This window comes from Cyclospora cayetanensis, unplaced genomic scaffold, assembly GCF_002999335.1.
Source record: "Cyclospora cayetanensis isolate NF1_C8 unplaced genomic scaffold, CcayRef3 CcayRef3_contig_12, whole genome shotgun sequence".
Lineage (NCBI taxonomy): Eukaryota > Apicomplexa > Conoidasida > Eucoccidiorida > Eimeriidae > Cyclospora > Cyclospora cayetanensis.
Window position 1 is genome coordinate 99,962 of NW_020312059.1, and position 14,948 is coordinate 114,909.

At 56.5% G+C, this 14,948-nt stretch overlaps 2 protein-coding genes across 2 annotated transcripts; both read left to right on the forward strand.

Annotated features, from left to right (window-relative positions):
- Positions 1-233: 233 nt before the first annotated feature.
- On the forward strand, positions 234-6,901 carry LOC34618182. Its single transcript, XM_026336280.1, has 8 exons — positions 234-1,629; positions 1,993-2,490; positions 2,584-2,630; positions 2,724-3,260; positions 3,333-3,776; positions 4,172-5,521; positions 5,654-6,064; positions 6,131-6,901. Exons 1-8 carry the CDS (start codon positions 234-236, stop codon positions 6,899-6,901), a joined length of 5,454 nt encoding a protein of 1,817 aa, XP_026192065.1.
- Positions 6,902-11,541: 4,640 nt separating this feature from the next.
- Positions 11,542-14,626, forward strand: LOC34618183. Its single transcript, XM_026336281.1, has 6 exons — positions 11,542-11,640; positions 12,060-12,475; positions 12,975-13,290; positions 13,354-13,581; positions 13,784-13,898; positions 14,220-14,626. Exons 2-6 carry the CDS (start codon positions 12,060-12,062, stop codon positions 14,624-14,626), a joined length of 1,482 nt encoding a protein of 493 aa, XP_026192066.1. The 5' UTR covers positions 11,542-11,640.
- The last annotated feature ends 322 nt before the right edge of the window (positions 14,627-14,948 follow it).

Below are 14,948 nucleotides of genomic sequence, written 5' to 3' on the forward strand. Positions count from 1 at the left end.
GAAAAGCGTCTGAAGACGTGTTGTTCTAATCCTTTCTTTCTTTCCCCCTTCTTCCTCACGCCTTCTCGCCAGGCGATCTGCCCGTCTCTCCATTTACCTTGTCGTTTTATCCGTCTCGCCTCAAGCCGCCTCTTCCCCCCCTTCCCCTCCCCCCTTGGACGCTGCTGCACCCTGTATCCCTGGGAATGCCTTTTATGAGGGAGAATGATGCAACAGGAGAGCAGCAGCGGTGTATGTCACTGGAGCTGGATGACAGAGCCACCCTCCCCTCAGGCCTCCTCTTCACCCAAGGGGATACTACTCCTTCACGCGATCGAGGCAGCAACTCCCCTGCTGCGTCTCCCCCCGATAAAATTGTCTCGCCTGCAGAACTGCCTCCGCTGCCAAGGCCCCCCTCCCCCCCTCTGGAGCAGTTCCTTCTTGCTGCACCGCTGCGGTGTCTCGAGTCTGTCTGCGCCTTCCTAGACTTGCCCTCCTTCCTCTGTCTCCTCTCGCTCAACTCCCCGCTGCTCGCTCTCTCCGAGTCCTCTGATCTCCAGCCTTGCTGGATGCGCTTCGCGTTGCTGCAGCGCGTTATCCGCCTTGACGAGCATCTCCTCTCCCCGCAGCAGTCTCCCTCCCTCTCTTTGCCGCAGTGTGGGGCAGTCTGCTCCCACAGCAGCGGCAGCGGCTGCAAGGATGGACGCAGAAAGGCTTCCTTCAAGGGCAGTAAAGAACAGACCTCCCTCCTTTCCGCCGCACAGACCCTCTGCCACCTCCTTCCACGCGTGAGTCGCAGGGATTTCATAAGGATCGGCAGCTTGAATGCCAACTGGCGATCGCAAAAATATGACTCCGAACAACGTCTCCCCCTCCTGCCATGCTCCGAGGAGGCCTTAGACAGGGTCGTTGTGCTGCCCTCCCCTCCCCTCTGCGCGTCTGTCTCCGCCTTCTCCGTCTCCCCCAATGCAGGCTTCCCCTTGCAGCTGCTGCCCTTCTCCGTCAGCCCTCCCCCAAGCTCGCAGGCTGCTGCCAGAGGCTCCTTCGCCGGCGCGGCAGACGGCAGCAAGTCTTCTGACGAGGACGTGCGCCTCTTCACAGTCCTCCCAAGCGGCCGCGTCTTTGTGAGCGACGCCTCCGTCGGGAGCACAAGGGCCTCGCGGGGGCCCTCCCCGAGCCTCCGAACTCCTTCTGTAGAAGTTCAACTGCCAATGCTTCCCTCCAGAGTGCCTCGCCATCCCGATCCGCTGATCAGCTTCGGCGCTTATGCCCCCAAGGGATGGCTGCTCGGAGAAGACTGCGCTGCGACGCCTCCTCAGCGGCAGCAGCAGCAGCACAGAGGGGCCAACGCTGCTGCGAGTGGCATTCCTGCTACTACGAATAATGGTTTGACTACCATGAGTGCTACTCGCATGTCGCAGTCTCAGAGGAAGAAGCAGCAGCGGCAACAGCAGAAGCAGCAGCTCCTGGGGAAGCAACAGCGGCTGCTGCACTTGACGTGGGTGCTTATAACGCCCCATCCGCTGCAGCCTTGCCCTAGCAAGGGCCTTGGGAGCCTCTTTCCCTCCAAGAAACACTCCTGTGAAGGATCGCCTGTCCTCTCTGTCTCCTCCCCACATCTTAGACCCCGATGCTGCGGAAGCACCGAAGGCAGCGCCGCGAGCGGCAACAGGGGGGGGGCTGCTGCCCCTCCTTCCTGTGAAACTGCAGCAGAAATAGCAACGGGAGGAGGAGGAGCAGCAGAAATTGCAACGGGAGGAGGAGGAGCAGCAGAAATTGCAACGGGAGGAGGAGGAGCAGCAGAAATAGCAACGGGAGGAGGAGGAGCAGCAGAAATAGCAACGGGAGGAACAAAAGCAGCAGAAATAGCAACAGGAGGAACAAAAGCAGCAGCAGAGATAGCAACAGGAGGAACGAAAGCAGCAGCAGAGATAGCAACAGGAGGAACGAAAGCAGCAGCAGAAGTAACAACAGCAACAAAAGCAGCAACAATAGCAACAGGAGGAACAAAAGCAGCAGCAGAGGGCCTTGGGTCGTGTTTGAATATCCGACTACTGTGTCTGTGTCTTCCAGCTATCGAAGTGGAAACAGATGCCTTCTCGGCAGCAGCAGAAGCTGTCGCGAATATTGCGGAGAACTCGACAGCGACGGCTGCATGCGCGGATCTGGAGGAACGAGGAGACGTGCCGTCAGGGGGCCCCTCAAATGACGCATGTCATTCCTTAGGAGCTGCTACTGCTGCTGCTGCTGCTGCTGTACCTTCTGAGGATGTCGTTTCTTCATTCTCCTGCAATTGTTCTCCTGAGGACGGCCCTGGGGTTGCTGATCGTTTGCCTCTCCGCTTACCGTCATCACCACCATTACCACCTCCGCGTCTGTGGCCAGTCGCTGTATGTTCATTTCACGCGAAGGGGAAACGCTTCCTGGCGCATGCAATAGTTTGTTGCGCCCTTCGAGCAGGAGAGACACTGCAGACGGCGAGGACACTACTCTGGTGCAAAGAGAAGCGGCGCAAGGGCGACTGCAGCCCCTGCATGCAGCTCATCAGGGGGCCCCCCCTGGACGGGGGGGCCCCCTCGAAGCGCACAGATGAAGACGACCCAGAAAGTGCTACTACCCGCGAAGAAAATTGTGAGCCTCTAGGGGCATATGCCACCACCAACACCAGCAACAATACCAGCAACAGCAGGAACATCAGCAACAATAGCAACACCAGCAACAATAGCAACACCAGCAACAATACCAGCAACAACAGCAATACCAGCAATAACACCAGCAATGGGAAGGCGATAAGTTTCTGTCTGCAGCAGCATCCCCTGGCAGTCTTTGTGGGTTTGGCCGCAGTAGGCACTTCAGCAGGTCGTGTCCTTTGCACGACGCCTCCCAGGTGTCTTATTCGGCGTTGCTGCTGTGGGGGCTCCTGTGTGCCTCTGCTCGTGAGCAAAGAGGCGCTGGGGGAGCAAGAAGCGGTTGGCGAACAAGGAGGTGGACTGGCAGCTAGCTGGGCACGCAGCAAGCACGACGCTGAGGCCTTTCAGCCTGCGTCTGCAAACAGCTACAAAAGCAGCAGCAGTCACTGCAGTGGCAAAAGTAGCAGCTGTAGCAGCAGCAGCAGCAGTAGCAGCGGCGATTTTGATGTGTCTGACACTGCAGCGCTGGCAAGTCGTGGTGTTGCCTTCATGGAAGTCGGCACATTTGGGGAGGGGGGAGGCGCAGTGGATTATATTGAGCTCGTTCGGGGAACGCCTTGGGAGTCGAAGGAGGCAGTGTGGGGCCCTCCTGCCCCTGGAGGCGTGTCTTCTGGGAGGCAGCAGCAGCAGTCACTGCAACAGTCGCTGCAGCATTCGCTGCAGCAGCAGTCACTGCAGCGTCAGCAGCGTGACTTCTCTTGGCATTGGTGTAGAGCCCCCACGGCAGCATCGGGGGGCCCCCTGCCCGAGGTTTCGGGGAGGGGCCCCCTCGAGCTGTCTCCCTTGACGTCGCGCGCTCCTTTTTGCGGCGGCATAGAAGCAGAGGCCCTCTGGATTTTCGCATGCAGCAAGACATCCGGTATTAAGGTGTTTCGATTTATGTGGGGTGTCCAGGAGGGACAGGGGGGGGAGGAGGAGGCAGCAGCGGCGGCTGCAAGAAGACGATCCCCAGAGCACGGCAACAACGCGAATCAGAGCGTTTGTGGGGTTTGGAAGTGCATGCTGACGATTCGAGGAAGCTGTGCAATTGTGTCTTTGGACTTGGTGAATGGCGTCCTTGCCGTGTGCACTCCCACGGATGCGCGCGTTTGTTTTTTCTGCTTTCGAGTAAGGGAGATCGCGAGGCCCTTGAGGCTTTCTGGTTGTAAGGGGGGTGGCGGTGCCTTGGTTTAGGGTATGGCAGTGTGCTGCCTGCGTATTTTTTTTCGTGGGAAGGGGAGGAGAGGGGAGGGAGGGAAAAGAGGAGAGAAGAGGGAAAAGAGGAGAGAAGAGGGAGGGAAAAGAGAAGAGGGAGGGAAAAGAGGAGAGAAGAGGGAGGGAAAAGAGGAGAAGAGGGAGGGAAAAGAGGAGAGAAGAGGGAGGGAAAAGAGGAGAAGAGGGAGGGAAAAGAGAAGAGGGAGGGAAAAGACGGATGATGGCTTGATTTATGGTTGTGGATCTGACTGGGGGTCGTTTCCATGGCTTTTTTTTGCCGTGTTGTTTGTGCGCCTGTGGCGGTGCAGCATCTGCTTCCATCTCACGTCTACGTGGCTTCTTCGACTGCCTGCCCGATCGTCTCCTCTGCAGATCTCTCGGTGATGGGAAGCCTTGAGAACCTTCCGTGGCCTCAGCGGATTTCTGGGGAGGGCTTTCTTCCTGTGCATCAGCCCAAGTTTGCTGCTGCGTTGTTATCGCCTGCCGAATGCGCGCGTCTGGAGGTGTTGTCTGCAAGGAGGCCTTCCTTCCTGCAGCCTCTGGGGGGCAGGCGATGGGCTGTGATTGACGGGGCAGTCATTCGCGTCGTGCAGCTCGACATCCACGAGACGGATTCGCTGTGGCGGCTTTACGAGGCGCCTTTTGAGGAGGCATGCGATAATCGCGAGCAGCAGCGCATGCTCTCTTGTGGCGATCCGCTCGATCGTCTCCCTCTTCAGGATCTCAGGAGGCCTCTCGCGACGCAGCGAGCAATTCCCTGGATTTTTAAGCCTCGAAAGGCCCCCGAGATGCAGTGTGTCCATCTGTGTGTCTTTTCGCATCCCCGCGCGATCTACCAGTGCGCCTTCGACGGCATCCGACGACTCGTGACAGTCGACTTGCAGGAAAATCTGATCGTGTGGGATACGCAGAAGCTCACGAAGCTCTTCGGGATGAATCTCCTGGCGTCGGGGGAGGAGGGAAGGGCAAGGCGGAGGAGGAGCTTGCGACAGGCTTCGCAGGCAGTCGCGGAAGAGGAGGATGACGATGAGGACGAAGACGATGACGAAGACGACGTGGAGAAGGGCAGCCGAGGCGACGGCAAGCCTCTTATAGAGCTAGAGATCACGAGCGAGGATTTGGAAAGCGAACATGAGCCGCAGCGATCCTCTAGACGCACTGGCGTGAGGAGAGGAGGTTCGCGGCAGGGGGCCTCCCCCCCTCTCTGCTGCCAAACGCGGTTGCCTCATGGATGCCCCCACATCACGAGGACTGGTGCTGCACCTCGGAAGGCTGGGAAAGCCAGTCTGAAGAAGCAACTGGCGACAGGGGCATGGCTGCAGAGACAGCTCCTTGCACACCGCTGCGCGAGCACAGCTTGCGTGTCTTCGAACTACGCCTGGAGACAGAGTGCTGCTGCTGCTGCTGCTGCTGCTGCTGGCTCAGGTGCAAGCAGCAGGGGCCCCCTGTACGCAGCAGAGGCTGTCTCCGTAGGAGGCCTCCTGTTTCCTCAGAGCGATCTGGAACCGGCGCTGCAGCTGCAGACGCTGTACGATGCTCGACAGAAAGCGGGCCCTTTTTTCGCGAGGCATGCTCCGAGTCAGCAGCAGCTTTGGCAGCAGTCAGAAGCCCTTGAAAGCAGCCGCAGCACTCCCGAGGCGGTCTGCGCTTCGCCAATGGTGGCTCACGACAGCGCCAACAGCAAGAGCGACACAACAAGCAGCAGCAGCAGCAGCAGCAGGGGACTCAGCGACGGCAGTATCCAAATCGGCAACGGCTGTGACAGGGGGGCTTCCACTTCGCCTTGTCAGGTGGACGCAGGAGGAGTTTGCGCGGGGAACGCGTCTGCTGTTGGAAAGCTGTTCTCGGGAGACAGCGATAATCCCTCTGGTGTCTGTCAGGAGGCCGCAGCAGCAGTGTGTAGGGTGTATGCAGATGAATTTCCTCCGCTTGGTGCCCTTAGCGCGTCAGGAAGACTTCCAGAAGGCCTTCCCGGAGGCTCCAGGGGGCCTTTGAGTGCAGCGGTGTCGACGAACAGGTCCGCTGTTGTTTCTGTTGGTTCTGCTGGTAGTAATGGAAGCGCCTCCAGAGGCACTCTCGTATCAGATGGTGCTAAGATCGAGGTGTCTGCGTCTGCCGTAGCCTCCGGAGTGGATGGCCAGGGGGATTTTGCTGGTGACTGCGGGGGTTCCTTCTGTGCGAGAGTTGACGGGGAGGATGCAGCTCGAAGCGGCTCTCTGCTCGGAGAGGCTGCTGCAGCGGCGCAGAGATTCGCAGCAGCGGGACCTCCCGAAGAGAGCAGCAAGGGAGGAGAGACTGAGCGTTTGACTTTCGCGGCAGTGGTTGCTGCCGCAGCTTCTTCCAGCGGGGGGGGGAGCGCTCCCCTGCGAATGGGATGGGCATCCGGACCTCAAGATCCTTTGGTGCCTGCGCTTGTGAGTGTCTTGGGGGGGGAAGGCGTGAGGGCCTTGCAGGAGACAGCGGCTGCGCTGGGAGTCTCCGCGGAGGAGCTGTACGTGGAGCAGACGGCGCAGTGGGAGGCGTTGCAGCAGAGACACGGCGACGACGGCCATGGCAGTGGCCAAAGAGAGATCGTGGAGAGGAGTCTGTCAACGCAGCGGAGGGAGAAGAGTGGGGAGGGGGGCCCCCAGGTGGGCTGCGGCGTTCAGCAGCAGGGGGCCCCTGGAGACGCTGAAACAGCGGCTCCTGCGAATTCTTCGCGCGACTTTGCGTCTCCCGTGCATTCTCCGTTGCCTCCGCCGCATGCATCCTCACGCTCCTCCTACTCGCCAGCGAATTTGGGGAGCGGATCAGGGGAGGGAGGCCTCATGGTGGGCCTTCTAGGAAGGCAGCGATATGTGGCGAGGCTTGGACCCAATGCGCAGCGCAGACACTTGAGCGCAGTGTGTGTCAGCGAAACTGCGCTTGCTCTGTTTTTCAAAGACTTGCAAGCGTGGCAGCTGTGGGCTTTTAGTCCTGCGGACGAAGAGAAGCCGAAAGAGAAGCACGCGCGGAGGCGAGGCTACAGGGCAGCAGAAAGCGGCGATCGACAATGTTAGGGAGAGCCATTGAAGGATCCGGGGAATTTCGGCCCTCTTTCTTCTTGCTGCGGCTGCGGGACATCTTCTTGTTGTATTGCACTGCATATTTCTGCCTATTCCTACGTTGGCGTGGAGCTGCTGCTGCTGCTGTTTAGGAGTTGCTGCTGCTGCTTAGGAGCTGGGGAAGAGGTTGCCCGCGTAAAGACCACCGAGACTTGCGGTGTCGGTCCTCTCGAGGAGTCGGTCCTCGCAATGCGCTTTAAAGAGCATTCCCTGTTCACCCTTCTGCCGCATGCATGTGGGTGTTACGGGTCGCTGCACGGCGGAGGCAGAGGTGGGGTTGTCTTTGTCCGGTGGCTTGCCTGGGAAAGGCATCCGCCCCTCCCTTCCCCATCTTTGGTGCAGGCATCTGTACGACATCGCGCCTCCGGGGAGGGGGGAAGGAGGGTCTGAGTGCAACATTAAATACGGGCTGAGTTATTGCGTACAGAGTGAGTGCATGCATGCTCTGCATATTCAGGGGGCCCCACAGGCAGTCTCCTTGTTGCCCCTACTCCTTCCTGCTCCTTCTTTTATTCACAGATGCCTAGATGCATCTGTATTCTGCTCTCGAATAGACCTTTTTTTAGGGGGAGGGGGCTGGGAGGAAGCATTCTTTTCGGAAGTGTTGCAGAAGGCCCAACGTACCACACGGAGAGGCTTTTCACGGCTTTACGTGCTTGCTGCCCCCCAGGCGGATATGCATTCTTCCGTTAAAATGCGCTTCTAGAGAAACATGAGAGGGCAGCAAGGGTCACGGCCAAAGCACCACAGACCTGTTGGTAGGAGGTGTAGCAGGACACGTCACACTTAGGGCACGTTCCAAAACTACACCTCTTATCTAATTATGTTTAGGAAAAAAAACTAACTAATTGACCTTTCTGTTCAAATCTTTCACTTTTTGCAAAGCACAGCTGGCCCGATAGCTTAAAACGCGACGCCATCTGCGTGCATGCTATTGACGCAATGTGCAACTTTCCATGGAGGCTCAGAGTGCCATGAGAATGCAACAAAAAATGCCCATCTTTACCGCTGCATCTAGCATGTCCTTGAGAGACAGTTCCCACCAGACTCCACGCAAACTTAATTTAGGCCCACTAAGCACTTTTTTGAGAAGTGCTTAGTGGGCCTTCTCATGGCAGAGATGAGAGGAACAGCTGGACTGCACGTAGCTGCGACCTTCATGTTCTCCGAGCATTCACAAATACTTGCACACAGCATCTAGGGTGCACACACACACACACCATTGCGCCTTCTGGAATTGAGCTAGCAAGCTCTGCAATCGATGAGATACACACATAGAGTAGCCAATTAGTCGATTCCTTTTATTATCCTATCAATACAACTAGGATAACAGGATCTGCCAAGGAGTAACTCAGCCAGCCGCCCGCAATGTTGGAATGTCGAGGATCAAGGACAGGAAAGACGGCTCTTTTGATAGGGCACCCAAAAGGCCTTTCTCTTATGTTGTGTATTGAGTCGAGCGTTAACTGTCTCTCTCTGGGGGGCTTTGGATGAAGCGTTGTGCGTAAGCTCCTGGGGCCTTGTTAACATGCCTCGTTAGACTGACTGATGCTGCATAGAGCAAGAAAATAGGGTATAGAAGCTATGGACATTGGCTTTCTGCACTGCGATTTTACGTGTGGATGTCTCACGAGCAATTTAAAAACGAATGCACCCCTCCGCCCTTCTGGGTTTCAATGCAGCAATGAAAGCAAGCAAAGGCGGCAATGCACTGCGGTTTCTGTGTTAATCAGGCCCCCATATGGTGATGGCCCTCCGATATAGTAAGCTTTTTGCCAAGAATCTCCGGAGCTACGAAAGGGACTTGTTTGGCAGCGCTAGTGGGGTTTGTCTCCTACAAATAGGTCCCAGCCGCTTGGCGCACAGTGCCGAAGACACGCCTAGTTGACTTCACAATAATCGCGAATACACTTTGCACGGGTAGTCGCCGTAATTCTTTTTTTGCAGAGGGGCGCCACCGTGCGGCTCTGGCCTCTCTGATCTCCGCTTTAGCTGAAGGGAGCTCAAGGGCCCCCCGATATGTTAGGAAAACCCCCCACATATCGAGCCTCCCCATTGCTGCTATTCTCAAAAGCCTTTTTTCATGACTTGGGGGCTTTTCAAGTGTTGTTGGGGGTGTGGCTTCATGAGGCTCAGGGTCCCCAGGGAAGTTAGCAGAAGCCTCCCGTGAAAAAGCCCTCGGTGGTTTTGCCTTCTTCGAGCGAAAATGTACCCTTAATAATGCACACAGCATAAAGGCCACAGCGGCAAGGCTCTGGCATTCAGCTTCTGTAAGGTTATGCGCACAGCCCAGCAGCTTGCAGCGGCAGCCAGTAATAAGATCTGTGCCTCCCTCCGAGTTGCAAGTACAGAGACCGTGGCATTTTAGCGCAGCAGAAACCGATTGTCTGTCGTTTTATATCAGCAGAAAAAGGAACCTCCTCAGTCCGTTGTAGAAGCTTTCAAGAGCAATGCGTGCCTGTTCCCAGGCGGTGGTTGCCAGTGGGCGGTGACCGTATCCTCGTGCCACTACTGCCCAGAAGCTCAGGTGTACATACACCTCGGTCATTTGGCCCCTAAAAATGCTGTCCGCCTTTCTTTCGTGAAATAGCTTCTGATATCTTGCGTTCTCGTGTCTGAAGACACAAAGAAGACTCCACATGGCGAGCCGCCCACTCCGATACGCTTTCCCCCGGCGCTTTCCACCTGCGCAGCCTGGGCTTCCTCGTGCGCGCACAGCCTCCTCACCGACAACGAAGAGGCCCTTCTAGGCACCTTTGGCAGGCGAACGGCATTGAGGCGGTTGCCGTAGTCACACACGGGGTAGCGGGGGGGGACTGAACCGATTTGCTGTGTTCCTCCTCTAGAGTGGACAGCGTGACTCCAAATGGACTCTAAACAGGTCCAATAGAAAGGCTTCTTACTGCGGCCGAGGAGCAGGGGGCAGAGGAAGCGAGACGCGACGTGCCTTACAATGAAGTGCTCAAAGAGGAACGGAAAACGGCCTCATGAGGACTCGTATTTGACGATTTTTAACCGGCACCCTGTAAGGCGTCTGGAGTTTTTATGCTGGCCTAATGCTTGTGCTCGTGATTAACAGGCGAAAAATGCCCTAGTTCTGGCCTGCGGGCAAAAAATAGGGTCCGTGCATGCAGAATTTAAAGCGAGATCTTCCCCAAGACATCTCTACCTACGCTGTTTGGGCTTTTTAAAGGGGATCGTTTTGCACTTGCTGCTCCTTCGCATGCGCGCTGCTTCTTCATGAGCGCCCGCACTCTGGACCCGTTGCCCATTCAGCAGTTTCTGAGGTTACGGCCTGTAAGAAAACGGCCTTCTTCTGCATGCATTGCTGGAATGTGCTCGTCACCAGGTGCCTCGCATGCGGAGGAAAGCGCAGTGGTTCGCTCCACTTTCTCTGGAGGAAAAGAAGCGACTGCTCGCTGTTGCAGCGGCACGGCCACCTCTCGCTCCAGAAGTAGGGAGGATCGAGACAAGGATTCCCTGCAACCCAACGGGTGCACCCTCGTTGTTAAACGCCGAGTCTGTCCCTGCAGACTATGCCGCGCATGGTAGAGGAGTCAAAGAGAGCAAGACTTGTGTGGATACTGCTGCTTCTGCTGCTTTTGCTGCTCCTGCTGCTCTTGCTGCTGCTGTGGCGGCGCGGGAGGCTGATGTGGGTCGCTTCGGGAGATGAAATCAAGGCCTTAAACAAAACCTAAGACTCGCCCCTTGATCGCACAGACACTGCGCACATTGATTGCACTTGCAAGATGCCGTCCGTCCACCTGCAGACAGACCATTTTTAGCGTCTACCAGTCGCTCACACTGCCTCAGGGTGCGGCTTGCTTCGAGATTTTAGGGTCTGCCGTTTAGCGCCTGCAGTTTGTGCTGCATGCACAGGGGGAATGGTGCGTTCGGTGTTGTTTTGCGTTTGCATCAGGCAGACCTGGCTCTGAAGGATTGCTGGCCATCCGGAGAGATGACTTTGCGGTGGCTTCGCCAGGGAAAGTTTAAGATGGAAGTTTTTCAGGAGGCCCTTCGGTGCTGTCTCTTCTGCTCTGAGCTCTTGTCTCTGTCTTACTCTCGCTCTCTTACTCTCTCTCTCTCTCACACAAGCACAAAGACAAGTGCTTCGCTTCGCGAGATCCTCTCCCCTTGTGTCTGCTCCTTACGTATCCCTTGTTTTTGTCAAGAAAAAGGCGTCTTTTTTTGCGACGTCTCCAATCTGCGCATGCTACCAAGCTCCTCATTTACGGGGGCGTCGGTGAGGGGTTCCTGGTCAGCAAAGAAGTGCGTTTGTTGCTCTGTGTGTGTTTTGCCATGCATGCAGACGGCGGCTATCAACTCCTTTGGAGCCTTGCCACTGGCCCTTGCAGGCGTGCAAGCAGTGCAGCAGAAGGCCTTCTGTGGCAGACGTGGCTCTTGAGGCACGGGTGCCACCGCTTTCTGTGCCTTGCGCATATGCGGCAGTGGCTGACTGCCGCACCCTTTGCGAGCTGCATGCGCAGGGGAGGCCTCGTGCAGAATTTTATACCTTCGAGCCTCAGGCATCGCAGGCGCATGGCAATACAGCCGACGCCGCGGCAAGTCCAGCCCCCTGCTGCTGCAGCTGTACATACCCCCGAAATCGCGTATTGGTCATATCGGAAGATCCCCTGCTGCGCTCGTCGCTGCTCGCGCTTTCCCTGGGAGCTTCAGAGGTTCACACGGTAGTTGTAAGCAAACTTTGTTTGCATCCTCGCTCGCGTTAAGAGGCGTGCAGGCATAGCAGAGAGCCACTGATCGGGGGTTGAGCCAGGCCCTTACTAGAAGGCAGGCCTCTGTGCGATATCGAGGCTCGCTCCTCTGCATCCCCCTCAAGTATCGCTGCTCCCCCTTCTGAAATATCTTGCATGCATGGTTGCAACCACTAGAAAGACACTTGCGCTATCTCTCATCGCATTCCGAATTTCCCGTGTTCGCTTCCTTCTCAACAGTCGACACCCTTTTCGCATATGTGTGAACCACGTATTGCGATCTCCTTCCATGTCTCCACCCCTCCTCCTGCATGCCCTTGCTGCGTCTGTTTGTGTTCGTGGGCATGCCTTCATGGGCGTTCGTTCGTTTGCTCTCTCGCTGCCTGTCTCTCTGGTAGATGAAAGATAGCAATTATGCCAGCGCCTCCATCGTTGCACGGTGCCTGATGCATCGAGACAACATAAAGCTCTTTTCCTCGCTGGAGGCTTTGGAGGCTACGGTATTCGGCCCGTGTCTCTCAAAGGCCCTCAGAGCCTCTTCCCGCACTGCCCCCACGCCTCCAGGAAGTGCCTACCGAAGTCGCAGAGACAGCTTGTTGGCACAAACTGCAGCTGTCGGCGGGTTCAGCGCTCAGCGCAGCGATTCGCCCTCCAAGACAACAAGCGCAAAAGAGGCAGAGGTCCTAACGGCACAGCACCTCCAAAAGAAAATCCACAGCTACCGACTTGTGCTCATCGATGAAGATTACTGTGGGCCCATTGTTTCCGCATTTGGCCTTCCTCAAATCCTCGAATTTATGCTGGCGTACACTTGGTGAGTCTTGCTCTTTTCCTTCCTCCTCTGATCTCTGCAATCCCACCTCTACACATATGCCGTTCCACCCCACCCCTCCCCTCCGGCAACAGTCTCTGCAATTTCAACGGCGATGGTGTAAACGCCACCAAGGCCGCATTTGCCTTGTGCATGTGGGTGGTGATGGTGGCCCTAGATGCAGGATCTATTTGCTTTCGAGCATGGGCTGCAAGAAGCACCCTTTCTTCTCCTGAAGCGTTTTGTTTTTACGGGCCTTTCTAGCTCCTTCGAGTGGCTAATGAGGCTGCGTCATAGTGTCGTCAATGCAGCGCGTGACCGTCGGTGTCTTCTTCCTCTGCTGCTGTGGTTGAATCTTCATCGTGTGCTTCGCTCAGTGCGCTGGCAAGGGTCTGCCTGATTGGTAGAGGCATCGCCCTTGTATTCGGCTTCTTCCCTACTGTTCTTGGTTCAGTAAATGTATATATGTATATTTATGTGCGGCGTTCTGCGCTTTGTGCAGTGCGGTGTGCTGTCAAGTGTTGCCACGTCGCTGGCAGACGTTGGTTACCCCAAGTTCTTTCCCTCCAGCGCCGCTTTCTTCAGGTGCCTCTCCGGTTGTGCGTGAAGAGGAGCGGCCACCACATCTGCAGGATCTGCTTTTTGCATCTAGCGGGAGGGTCCTACGCTGTGACAGCCTTCGGCTGGAGGACGTTTCTTTGAGCGATAGATTCTGTGTCCTCGAGAGCTTTGAGTTGAAGACTCTCACCATGCCTCTGGTTGCTGGGGGACTAGCTCCTGGGAGTTTTTCGAGAGGCGTTCTGCCCTTCGCAAACGCCGTTGCAACGGATGTCGGAGGTGTTCGTGGAGATGTCGGGAGGCGCCAGAGGGGCAGCTTCGAGGGAGGCCTACAAGGAGATCGTACCTGCGCGTGTGACGCGTGTTGCACGACTCAGTGCAAAGGGAATGAGGCGTCTCGGCTGTGTTTGTGCTTTTTCTGTGCAAAGGATAGGCACCTGGAGGCGGCCAGGCAGAGGCGCGCATTTGTTAGAGGCAACGCCGTCTGTGGGATCGAACTCGCGGGACTGTGTGCGGGCCTCGTACTCCGCAGCCACATCCTGGTGGACGAGGTCAGTTGAAAAGGCACTATCACAATTGGGGGGTGTCTGTGTATGCGGCGGGGGTGATGGTTTGGAGATGATGTTGGCTATCCGTCACAAAGTGCGCATTGTGTGCTTTCTTTTGTGGGGCTGTGCGTGCAGCAGTCGCTAACAAGTTTCTGCGGTTTGATTTTCTGGGCTGCGCAGCTCGCTTTCTTGTACATGCCTGCAGGACCTTTCCCTGACCCCAAGTGCATCTTTATTAGCCTTCCTGCCAGAGGAGTTTCCTCTTTCGACTCATCATGTGATAATGGTGGGATCTGGTGAGCACATGCCAAACCGTACACGTATGTACATACATATATTTATATATGGGAATACGCAATAAGGAAACGCTCTCGACGAGGGCGGCAGGATGCCGCAAATGTGTCTAGTCTTTAGTTGTCATGGACTTTGTCGTCATGCGGGTACAAACTCGAGAGAAAGGCCTCTCTGGTGTTGCACAAGGGTGTGATCGGGAAGGCAGCTATCAGCGCACAGCCTGTGCAGTACGCGTTTGGCTGCTTGCATCTTGCGTTGTGCTGCAGTGGCAGCTGCACATGTGGCGCCTTCGGGCGAAAATGGCAGCAGTCACACAAACTCTCAAAGGATTTTCTGGGAGAAAGCAGGCTGCCGTCGAGCCGAGGTGGTACAGGAAGGCCGAGAGGTGCGGAAAGGCGCTGATAGGCGCAAGGGCGGAACGCCATTGGGGGATGCAGAAGGAGACAGAAGAGTAGAGAGTGACGGGAGAGTGGACGCATATGGACCTGTCGGACAGTTGCATCTAACGTCGGGTCCATTCCGTGATGCATCTGCTTCCTTTTCATCTTCCCAGGAGGATAATGAGGGTCTTCTGGTTGCTCCGTGGCTCAATTTGAGGCTTCAGCAGCCAAAGTGCCACTGGAAGTTTTCTGCGATATGCGATGGCATGCGGCAGTTGGACTTCAGTCTAGAGCTCTCTCTCCGCGATCTCTATGAAACCGCCAGGTCGTGTTCGGATGTAGATCCAACCGAAGGGAGTTCTGGGGAATCGTAGGGATTGAAAGGGCCTGTGGGCGGGGCAGTAGGAAAGAAGCGTGCGGAGCGTGGCGATTGTGGGTACAGTCCAGCTGTAGAGACACCTGGCTGAGGCGAGCACGCACGTCGCGCTTTTGAAGCAGCAATGACACTTGGCGTAAGAGCTTCGTCAATTTGTTTGCTTTGTTCTGAATACTTGTGCGGCCGCGCTCTGCGATTCACTCTTTGAGAAGTGTCTTGCGGCGGAGGCTGGACCAGAAGGATTGTGCAGCACAATCGGCGTATGCTGCTCTTCCCTGCCCTTGCGGCTCGCTGAGTACGGCTGCATGCAGTCGCTGGAA